Source organism: Gymnogyps californianus, chromosome 1, assembly GCF_018139145.2.
Source record: "Gymnogyps californianus isolate 813 chromosome 1, ASM1813914v2, whole genome shotgun sequence".
Lineage (NCBI taxonomy): Eukaryota > Metazoa > Chordata > Aves > Accipitriformes > Cathartidae > Gymnogyps > Gymnogyps californianus.
The window spans coordinates 76,110,413-76,122,645 of record NC_059471.1 but is presented as its reverse complement, the minus strand read 5'-3'; the positions used below and the strand labels follow the sequence as shown (position 1 = coordinate 76,122,645).

Genomic DNA, 12,233 nt, shown 5'->3' with positions numbered 1-12,233 from the left:
TTGTTGATCAAAGTTTGAAGTCCATTTCAAAAGGGCATTGCTTTAAAGCAGCTAAAACAGCAAGGTATAGACATTAAATACCTTTCATATGAACGCGAGGTCACTCAACAGACATACACTGAAATGGAATAAAAAAGACCAACTAATTTTATCTGCTTTTAGACAGCTCCTGAAAGTCAGTCTTGCAAATCCAAGCAATCAGGTAAGATTTAAGCAATCAGCATCACAACATTCTTCCAGAGTAGGGAAATATATCAGCAACTTCATTACTTTGGCTTCTAGAAGCCATTACAAAGCCTGCTGGTATCCTAGGTTCTTTCATTTGAAACACTACGACCCCTAGAAAATACTTGGTAGAAATGTACTGACTTACAATCAATACAGAACAAAGAGCAATTGTTTACTATCAAAAATTATATTCTTTAAGTTATTGCATCAGCAAGGTTTTTGCAGTAGTACAAGCACATACCTCAGCCATAATAAAAAACAAACGATATTGGGCATGGCATAATTTATATTTGTGACCTCATGTGTTCAGTTTGTGTGGCAGGGTTTTGGTAGCAGGGGAGGGGCTGCAGGGGTGGCTCCTGTGAGAAGCTGCTAGAAGCTTCCCCAGCTCCAGGTCGGACCCGCCTCTGGCCAAGGCCGAGCCCATCAGCAACAGTGGTAGCACCTCTGTGATAGCATATTTAAGAAGGGGAAAAAGACTGCTGAAAAGAAGAGCTGCAGTGGGGAGAGGAGTGGGATGTGAGAGGAACAGCCCTTCACTGACCCCAAGGTCAGTGAAGAAGGAGAGGGAAGAGGTGCACCGGAGCAGAGATTCACCTGCAGCCCATGGTGAGGCAGCAGGCTGTCCCCCTGGAGGGTTAACAGTGGAGCAGAGATTCCCCTGCAGCCCGTGGAGGACCCCATGCTGGAGCAGGTGGCTGGGCCCGGAGAAGGCCGTGACTCCATGGGAAACCCCACGCTGGAGCAGTTCATGGAGGACTGCAGCCCGTGGAAGGCACTCGCGCTGGAGAAGCTCGTGGAGGGCTGACCCCCGTGAGAGGGACCCCATGCTGGAGCAGGGGAAGAGCATGAGGAGTCCTCCCCCTGAAGAGGAAGGAGCAGCAGCAACAGTGTGTGATGAACTGACCGCAACCCCATTCCCTGTCCCCCTGCGCTGCTGGGGGGGAGGAGGTAGAGGAATCGGGAGCAAAGCTGAGCCTGGGAAGAAGGGAGGGGTGGCGGGAAGGTGTGTTTTAAAGATATGGTTCTCTCTCTCATCATCCTACTCTGATTTGATTGGTAACAAATTAAACTGATTTTTCCCCAAGTCAAGTCTGGTTTTTGCCTGTGACCATAACTGGTGAGTGATCCCTCCCTGTCCTTGTCTCGACTCACGAGCCTTTTTGTTGTATTTTCTCCTCCCTATCCCACTGGGGAGGGGGGGCAGAGTGAGTGAGCGGCCGCATGGTGCTTTGCCACCGGCTGGGCATAAACCACGACACTTTATTAAAAGACTACAGTTTCAACTCTTTCCAAGTTTCCTTGCAGTGCAAAGCCCATCATCAATGAAGACCGCAAGCAAACCGATTCCCAGCCAGTCTTGGAGCAATGGCTACCTTGGAAACACAAAAGCCCCCGTTTTTATCGTTGAGCATGATGTTATTTGGCACAGGATATCCTTTCGGTCAGTTGTGGTCAGCTGTCCCAGCTGTGTCCCCTCCCAACCTCAGCCTACCCATTCGGGAGGGTGTGCACAAAATAGGAAACAGAGAAGGCCTTAACACTGTGCAAGCACTGCTCTGCAACAGGTAAAGCATTGGTGCGTTATCAACACTGTTTGTCACAAATCCAAAACACAGCACCATACCGGTAGCTATGAAGAAAGTTAACTCCATCACAGCCAGACCCAGTACAAGGACACATGACAATATCCATTTCAGAGGATTCAGCACTGAAAAGATTTTGGAGAGCTTTGATGCAAAACACATACCTGAAGCAACAATACCGCTAAGTGTTAGACTAGATGAAACTCTGCACTGAGCAGTTACTGGGCAACTTTAGGTACTAGGAGTTTTAAGAAGTTTTGATTGGGTTCAGCAGGCCGACTGAAAGAGGACTTCTTCCACATTCCCTCTGCATTTTGGAAAGTAAGCATTTGCAAGTAGCTTCAAAGCACTTTCAGGCTTTTCTTCCTGAAGCTGCTGTGAAAAGAAGAAATAATAAAAGCACTATAAACAACTGAGTTACTTTACATTACTGCACTTTTAGGACATTGTATGAAGCCAGTGCTGGATATGGTGTGTTAAGACGAATGATTATCAAAGCCTGACAGCTGAACATCCTCCCCAGAATTATCTTCTCTGGCCTCAGAAATTGCCCTAAATGTCAGGGGAGCTTATGGAATTTAATAATTTCAGGGTGGGATACGAAACCTGCTCTTGGCACCTTCTCTGGAGCAAAAAAACCTATCAAGCACAGTCTTTTTTTGTACCAACTAACAATATCTGTTGGATTCTTCCAGTATGACTCCAACACTTTTTGGTGACCGCCACTGCTTTAACTGCTTCCACTCTTGGCAATGACACTGCATTCATAGCTTGATGACTTCCTGAAAGTAGCATTATAAACTAGCATCTCCCCAATTACTTACATAATACATCATCAAGACCCCCACCCAACATATCAATCCCAGGGGAAATCCACAGTAGAAATATACTGCAGAAATACTAGTAAGAATCTAATCCTGAGCTCAAAGACATTGGTGCTGACAGCCATTAGTTAAACTTCTCACATAAATGCAGATAGAATATGCTTTTTTTTAAAAAGTGGTGTTACCATGGACAGTGTGTCAGTATTTAAGAGTAGGCTAAGCAGAATTGCATGCATTTACAAACAGGCATCCCACCAGCCTTATCAAATACTTGCAACCAACATTAGATTGGATTTTAGCTAAATCTTCACTAAAGATGAACTCATCTTTAGGTAGATAGGCTTTTCACACTGTAACAAAAATAGAAAAATGAACTCTCCACAGAAAGCAACTGCTCAGAATTCAAGAGACTGGTGGTGTTGAAATGATTAATCAGTCTAGCTCTCAGCCGCCAACACAGTGGTGAAACTCACAAAAGAAGTCACAAAAACTTGAGAAGTAACATAATTAATTGGAGATCTTTAAAAACATGAATTGCCAGGAAGATAAAAGAATGTCTACCTTTTCTTTCCACAGCTAATAACCACAAAGATTTCAGCAGGATGGTCTAGTAAGAAACAAACCCCACATGGATTCACTGAAAGCAACACAGACAAACTCAGCCAGCCAGGGATCCAGCTGACCTACAGCACCAATGTGCTCTCCAGGGAAGGGATGCACTTTGATTTGATGCACCAGTATGAGGAAAACGGCATCTGAAGGCTGTAGATAAAGAGCACATGTCCTGCTGAATTAACAACTGACACAGCTGTATGTAACAGGACCATCAAGAACAGTGGCTGAGCTTCATTATTCAAATGTGTCAAGTGATTTTTTTCAACAAATGGGTCCTCATACAACACTTCTGCAGATTTTAATATATGATATATGAAAACAGCAACTTCAGTTCACTGGAAACAGTTTTCTTTTTAATTTTACCATAAAAAGGCAAAATAAAACTCTTTCACTGTAATGTTATAGCTTTTAATATTCCTGAGCTGCATTTTAGAAGCAAAAGGTATTCGTAAATGGATTTAACAAGAGACACTGCAGCCTTACTTTCCAACACCACAAGTAAAAATAATTTAGCAAGGCCCCTTTTTCAAAAGACAATGGCTAGCTCTGTATGTACCTGAAAAACGCTTCAAGTGGCTTTATGTCACCTGAAGTAATTACAAAGCCAAATACGTCAACAAAATAACAGAACAACTTTTCAACCATTTTACCACTGCTTCTTACTTCCTACATCAGTGTGCCTCTCTTACATGGAAAGTATTATTATACAAACGGCATTACATGCCAGAATAATTAGCGCCACAAATCTTGGCACCATACAGACATATGAAGGAATCATAGCAGTTTAAAAGATATCCTGCGTATCTTTATAGCCAGTTTTAAGAACTATATGAAAGTCCTGCTATCCACCTCAATCAGCAAAAACTCTACTTTGTTAAATGCGATTTCATTGAATGCACCAGAAAACATTTTAAATCAAATCCGTATGTAATAGCTTGTCACATCTGGAGTTCCTATAACTGGCACCCATGTACTTCTCAAGCCAAATTAGGTGATACAGAGATAAAAACTAAATCGACTAAAATTAAGGTTTAGAAAACTGGAAATCAAGAAAACAGGTTGGCTTTTAGCACTGTAGGAACTCGAGCACAAGCACAGGTGGTTATATCTACATTGTGGTAGAAACCTAGAAAGAGACAACAAAGCACGAAGGAACGTCAAAAAAATCAGGCATCTATTTTCTTGATTTCAGCGACTAGATGCAAGTTAAGCATTGGTTGAAACAAATGTGTTTTCTATAGCAGTCACACCGATGAGGTCTCGTTTACAACTTTCTGGCCCTTTTGTCCAACCACAGCCTTTCCAAGGAGCCAAGGCCTCCACTACCCACTCCAAGTACTCCTTTGCTTACTCAGTGATCTCCTCCGGTGCCTTCGTCTCCTGCTCACACTTCTGCGACTACGACTTCTTTCTCTTCTGTCTCGTTTACGTTCACTACTACGAGTTCTTCTGTAACGTGAACGTCTGGGGCTTACACTTCTTCGACGAGGACTATGCTTCGTCGAGGACTGTAACTTCTGCTAGAGTGTCTATAATACCTCCTTTCTTTCCTGCGCTTTTCATCCTGATAACTCACATCTCTTCTGTGTCTGCTCCTCTCTCGTCTACCCTTACTCTCATCAGTGTTTATGCTGCTACATGAACGGCTCTTTCTTCTCCTTGGCTCTGTGCTACGTTTGCTCTGCTCACAGTGTGAGTCCTTCCTGCAGGTATTCTGGTCATAGCTAGAAAGGCTCTTCTGCTGCTGGTTATTGGTAGGAACACATGAAAGTACCCCTGAACCTCTTTTCTCAGAATACCTCTCAGAGTTTGTGGTATGAAGTTTCTGACCTTCTTTGACATGAACTTTGTCATGAATGTTGCCATTCAAGTACTTGCATTGAGTGTTTACACTCTCAGGGGATGCTACTTCTCTTTGAGAGCCGGGAGCCAGTTTGCCTGTAACAGCCTGTTCTGAGGTAGAAGTGATGCAGGTGGATGACACAGTGTGTGGAACACCACTAGGGGTTTTCGGCACGTCAGACTGAGATGCTTCGGTTTCTTCTTTGTTTTGATTGACTGCATCCATTTTCTTGCTCAGAAGATTGTTCAGTAGTTTCTCCCTCAGTTCCTTTTCTTTTCTCTGCAACCCTAGTGCTCTCTCTTTTTCCTCTTCCACACGTTTCAGCTCAGCCTCCTGGAGCTTTCGTCTCTCCTCTAGCTGCTGAAGACGAATCTTTTCTTCATTATGTTCTTGCTCCAAAAGCTTAACTGTCTGAAAGATAGTCAAAGGGAAGGTAAGAGTAAACAAAAAAACATTTATAGACCTGCTCATGCTTCCAAGTTATACCATAACACAAAAGCAGCAATATGGCAAGAAAATAAGATCTAACAAACAGAACTTAATCATCCCAAAATAACATGGTTGTTTCCCTCTTAAAGGGAAAAAAAACAAAAAACCCTAACAACACACAACTGTTGTAAGGTGAAACATTAGTATTAGTCCACAAACTCTTTTGAGTGTTAATTTCTCCTAGCTGTTTCACAAGGCAAAAACAAAGCTTGGTCTTTATGGCTCCTTAATATGACAAGAGTAACACACAAGCTAAAACATGTGAAATTTGAAGTATTAAAATCCATTTATCAGGGTCAACACTTGAAGGTTTCAGTCAAATTTAAAACATGAATTTCTCTTAGATGATTGCAATCTGTGGTTCATAGATGACTTTACAATGAGTCCATAAAAATCAGCAAATAATTAAACACACACGTATTACACAGAAACTGACTCTCATTTTGTCAACCACTTTAGAAACTCATGATACTGAAAAAGAAGGTTCAAACTTTTTTTTTAATTCTGACCCAGACAAACGGCTTAGTGTAGACCTCAAAATTCTGGGAGTGAAAGAAACACACTGCTCTGTTTTATCAGACAACCTTTCTATTTCACAGCTGCAAAGTTACAAAGTCTGCAAGAAGTATTTCTCCCTTCTCCTAGCATATAACTGACCACATAGCACTGTATGAGTTCAAAAACACTCCTGAGGTACACTGGCATCGAGGAAAAAAAAAAACGTGCTTTGCCACACAGTTTTTCATTTCTACAGAAAATACTTAACATACATTACATTACACCCTAACATGACTTGGATAAAGTCTTAAGCAAACGACATCCTGTTTCAGTGAAAAATAACAATACTGTTAGAGAGACAGGATCTAACATTCAAAACCTTAGCTGAGAGTACTTTTCCTACAGAAAAATCATTCTGCACATTTTCAAACATCAAATAATGAAAGCTCATTCTCTGAAACTGCAAAGAATAGTTAATGGAACTGCTGAAAGCCAGACGGGAAACAGCATCAAAACTGGAATTCGAAATAAGGAGTCTTGCATCTTATCCTCTGCGTTTAGTTCACTTTATCATGCTTACATTATTTTACTGGACTTAAGAGCAAGCCTGCCAACTAGTTTACAGGTAAAAAATGCTATTCAGGACTACAGGTTCAAGTTCACTCTTCCATTTACCTATATGTGCATATTTTACCAAGTGAGAAATACTGTTTCATTGCCCTTTTTTGAATTTTTGGTCTCAGGAATAGCATCTGGAGAGGTACTAAATCTGTTGTTTAATTAACAGTGCTCCCCATGCTTTCTCAAGTCAGTAAAAGGCTTTGTTCTTCTGGGTTCTTCATTAGCTTCTGAAATAAATACTGAACTTACCTTTGCCCTGCTTAGCAGTTCTGCAATTAGTCTAATGGACTGAAGATTTCTCTGAGCTAACAGGAGCTTCCTTTCTTCTAACTTTATCTTCTCTTGCAGTTTTTTCTGTTCTTCAGCTTGAAGCTTTTCAAGTTGCTTTTTGTTTCGTCGAACTTCACGATCTTTCTGTTTCTGTTCTCTCTTGCGCAACTTTTCTTCTCTTTTTCTCTCTCTCTCATATTCTTCAAGCTCTCTCTGCTTCCTAAAAAGAGATTAATATTTTTACCTTATCTAGGGCAGGTACAATTTTAGACTCCCACTCTATGTAAAATTATCTTTTGTACTTGTTGATTACTGAAAAACAGAAGTAGAAACAGTGAACATTTTAACCATGAGTTGTGATAGCAAACAATCATCAGCCTGTCAATATCTAAAAACAAGTTGGAATCCAAACATAAAACATGGCTACAACAAAAATTTATTTTTTTTAAACCAGTTCGACCAGAGACAATAACAATGCACCAGGCAGCTGGGCAGTCAATCATCATCATGAGGAGAAAATTACCAAACCAATTAACATGTGCAGGGGTTGGTGGTTTTTATTTCAGTCATTAGGACAAAATGGTAGCTTATGTAAAAGGTCGAGGGTTTCTGAGATCAGGTGTCTAATGGTATGATTTTTAGGAAATTGAGTATTTTGCAGATTTAATAGTTTGAACTGAACATAAGCATTAGTGATAATCTAAATAACCTTACAGTTTCAGAAACTGTTTAATATCTAAAATTAAGCAATGAGAATTTATACACATCAAGGCAATGGACACCATACAACCTCTGAAACAATTTGCCCCATTTGTGTTTATATTCTGAAGAGCTGTCTTATGACATTTGCACCCCTATACATTTTCTTAAATGTCACTGTTAAGATATGCTTGTATCCCATCCCTTTCCTGGAAAAATACTGATGTTAAGAACAAGTGAGCTTTATTATATGAAAGTTACTTAGTAGTAGAACTAGTGCATTATTTTCTATTCTCCATTTACAACGCACATTTTTTCATCAGAATGACTACACATCATGTAAGTTCCCAGCTCCTGGAATTACTGTTCAAGGGACGGGGGGGGGGGGGGGGGGGGGGGGGGGGGGGGGGAAGGTGTAAAACACTCTTGTTGTCCAAATCTCATAATCCCCAAACCCTATTTCCTCAAAAGGACCACAATATGCTCACTCAGTTTTAAGGGCTTCACTTTAGCTACAGGAGTAGAACTTTGAAAGGAAACTTGTGTTCAGTTATTTTCTATCTATTGATGCTGCTATGAAGGAGCAACTACAGTTTTGTTATGCCTGATTGTTAAAAATATAACTGACCAATAAGTGATAAATACCTTTCTTCCTCTTTTTGTTTTTCCTCAGCTTCTTTCTCTTTACGTTTTTGTTCTTCTCTCTGTTTTTCAAGCTCTTGAAGCTTTTGCCTTTCAAGCTGACGCTTCTTAATTGATGCATCACTGAGGTGTTTTGTTGAGTCAAAAGAAACCTTTACAGGATATAATTGAAAACAGTTTTAAGTAAACAACAAAAAAAATCCCTGACAACCTACACAATCCCCAACAATTTTAACCTAGCACAAACTGCCGTGTAAGTACAGTCAGAAATATAAAACCTTTTTCAAAACAAAGGGAACTTCTCTATGTTCCCAGAGCAAGCACCAGAGTACTATAACCAGATAACTGGGAACTAAATACCTGCACACTAGCACAATCAGGTACCAGTTTACACTTTTGTGTCTGATATCCAAAAGTAAACCCTAGTGTGATTTAGGCCCTAGCTGTCCAATGTTTTCAACCTGTAAGAACAGGAACATACAGAACTCTTTCAACTTATGTATGCTATTAGGGACTGTACAGCACTAGGTAGAAATGGGCCTAAATAAAGGCCTCCCTTTCTGTCTAAAACTGTGATCCTTAAGTTCAGCAGAAGAAACAGTTCTACAACATTCACCACCTGGTTTAAGCAAGTGCCTCCCCACCAATTCTAACACCAGGATTCCCAAATTGAGGTACACTGGGCTGAAGCTCCAAGTTTGAGACTGGGAACGCAAGAGAAAAGGAAGTTATACGCATCTGAGCAATGAGACCTGGGAAAACGCTCAGCTTCCAGGACATATGAGCACACCCTGGCCATGCCCAGCTGCGTGCTGGAACAGGACACCATCAGACATCACACCCCTGGTGTCCTAACCTCCCATTCTAGATACCACCTGTGTGCAGGCAGGCAGGGGTCTCCAATACATTCCCACAGGCCCATCATCATGAACCATGGAGCAGAGAACAAGGAGCACATACTCTGCAGCTGAATTCACCCAGGCTCTATGTAAAATGATGTTTCACTAACAGGCTAAAAGGTCAGACAGGTAGAAACAGACAAGGTGTTGTGACCTTGTATGAAAGAGATCCCTCCTGACAGCACAGTCGCAAACACAGCCTTCTCTCTTTCCTATCAATCCCCAGGGCAGCTGCCAGGAAGGCATGCTTCCTCTTGCACGGCCAAATTAAATTTGGGAACCCTGATCCCCTGCATGTAAGTGACAGTCTGAATTCCACAACCCCTTGAAAACCTTGAGGGTCAAGGTACAAACAGTTTCTATGCTCCAACTGACAAACTTCGATAACAAGATAAAAATTACAGTAATTTACTTATACTGATTAAACTACAACTTGAATAAATATTTGCATGTTCCCACATTACACAAAGGAATACTCAAGCTTTTTCCTGAAATACACTTTCTGATTTGATGAATGACTATTGAGCATGCTGAAATAGATCCGCAAACATTTCACTCAACTGATGTGTAAATGCACAGACCACCTCCAAACATATCAGAGCAAGTTTTCTTCAGGCCATGCTTTCATAGATACTACATCTGAACAAACTGTCTTCTTCTCTTCTGTCATAGTTGTATTTTCTAAGACAATGAGGTTAAAAAAAAAAAAAAGATCTGGAAAACTCAGTATGTAAATATTATGAATTAAGCATCCTGCATTCACAGGAAACTGTGCTACAGATTAACATTATCGTTTAAATTTTTGTAGGGCCTTTCTGTATGTCAAGTACACTAATGATTAACTGTGGCCACACAGGCCACATGGTATTAAACTCCACAGTTCTGACACTTGTCTGGTAGACCTCATTATCAATGCAGGGACCAAATACAGAGGCTGTGAAATTCTCCCCCAAAATTTCTATTTGTAGTGAACACAAGAGAGAACAACGCACTTTAAAGTCAGCCTTCTGGTGAAATGTGTCTGAACTTGTTCAGAATTAGAATTTTAAGTGAAATGACAAGATTTATAAATACATACTACTTTCTAAAAACTATTTAGCAGGTCATGTTCATATACTTGGTCCTTCCATCAAACAGTTCTCATTTCTAGAACTGTCCTGTTAAAAAAAAAAAAGGAAAACCCCATTCACATTGTTCACGTAGTCTAACAACACATTTTTCTTCCATCATTTTCCTTGAAAAATTTTATTATAGCTGTTCCGTAAAACTACGTTAGTGCTGTTAATGTCACCTGTTGTCATCACTACAGTATATAGATGTAGGTTTCAAGCACTAGGGAAATAACATTTAGTTGTACTTGGTCTTTCACATGGGTTCCCATAAAAAAGCCTGCAGTTTCTCACCTTTATATTGCAAGCCACTGCTTTGCCATCATCACCTTTATACATCAGCTTCATCCCTCGCAGGGCGTTCATGGCCTTAATGAAACCTGCGTACTCTCGATATTGAACATAAGCTTCAAAATTTAAATGGCCTCCAAAACTGAAAGTGTGAAAATTTCTGCCAGTCATTTCTTCTCTGTAAGGGTCCAGCATGGGTATGTCCACATTACGTATTTCTCCAAATTTCTTGAAAACTTTTATAAGGACTTCTTCACTTGGCTTTTCTGAGCCAGAGTCCTTTGCTGCAAACCACTTACAAGGTAAGCCCTCTAAGTGAATAGTATCTGGCCTTTCCCCTGGCAAAGTTTCATTCATATCTTTCGCATCACGGAAAAACGAGTCCCAGTCATGTCTGGTAGGAAAGTCAATCTTATATTCCGCAGCACGGACTTTTAAAATGTCAGAGAAGCCACTCAGCTTTATTGTTTTGCCATCAAGGCATGCCAGAAAAGATTTAACCAAACTTTTGTTTTCAACCTCTCCTTCAAACCGGATGAAATCCATTGTGCTTTTAGAAATCCGCAGAGTGGAAAACTGATGAGTTTGCACCATCCCTTTCAATCTTTCCATCACTTCCCAGTTCGAAATGGATTTTCCCGGTTGTTTCAGTTGAGGAAGTGCCACACTGATGGTCATTTTTGTAATGGGTTTAAGGTATAACCCACAGGGAGCACAGAGCTCTACAGCTTCTGATGTATCATGAACTATTGTTGCAGCAGCCATAACACAGAAAAAGCATAGGATAAAAAAAATAAAAGATGCAAGTTTAAGTTGCAGGCCAACAGTAGTCAAATAAAATAGCCCTTATCCGTAAATAATTGAATTCTTTGGCAATTTAACCATTCCCAAATTAAAACAATGTCTCTTAATACAAGAGTCAATTAGACAGTTAAAACTGAGTAGTACAAACATCTTAAATTACTTTATAACCACTAGAACCTATAAGTAATTAAACCTCAGTAAGGCCTCAGGAAAAAAAAAAACAAGAAGCTGATGACAATCTTAGGAATACATGAAGTTGGTATGTCATGGCTCAGAAAGCAGCTACCCTTTCTCAGGAAGGAAGGGACTGGCAGAGCGATGTCACACCGCTTTGAAGTCTACTTAACAACCAGTAAACCCCAGCAGGCTAGCGCCGAGGCAGATCCCACGTTCTCCAGCGGAAAGACTCGGAAGGTGTCTGCAACGAGAGAAAAACGTCCCTTTTACTGAAAAGCCTGAAGCCCCACCGCCCTCCCTCCGAGCAGCGCTGAACAGCCTCAGCAATACAAGGCGGGGGAGCGCCGCGAGCCACACCGGAGCCAGCGACCGCCGCCGGCCGCACAACCCGCCCGCGGGAAGGCCGGCAGCTGCCCCCGACGGGAGGAGCCCCCGGGCGGCGAGGCGAGACCCCGGCAAGACGCCAGCGGGGAAGGCCCCCCCACCCCCGACCCCAGCGGGCCGGGCCCAGCAGGGTTACCCGCACCCTCCGCCGCCCGCTCCCCTACGCGTTCCCCGGCCGCCAGAGCCCAGCGGCGCCCCGCCAGCCTCCCCTCCCCCCCCAGAAGGGATCCTCCCGGCGCCCGCCTCACCCGCAG

General features: G+C 41.7%; 1 protein-coding gene across 1 annotated transcript; it reads right to left on the bottom strand.

Annotated features, from left to right (window-relative positions):
* Window positions 1–3,580: 3,580 nt before the first annotated feature.
* Window positions 3,581–11,795, bottom strand: AKAP17A (A-kinase anchoring protein 17A). Its single transcript, XM_050914916.1, is given in 5 exon segments — window positions 3,581–4,758; window positions 4,761–5,507; window positions 6,954–7,194; window positions 8,319–8,467; window positions 10,618–11,795. Coding segments are annotated over 5 exon segments (2,082 nt in total). The 5' UTR covers window positions 11,380–11,795; the 3' UTR covers window positions 3,581–4,575.
* Between the last annotated feature and the right edge of the window lie 438 nt (window positions 11,796–12,233).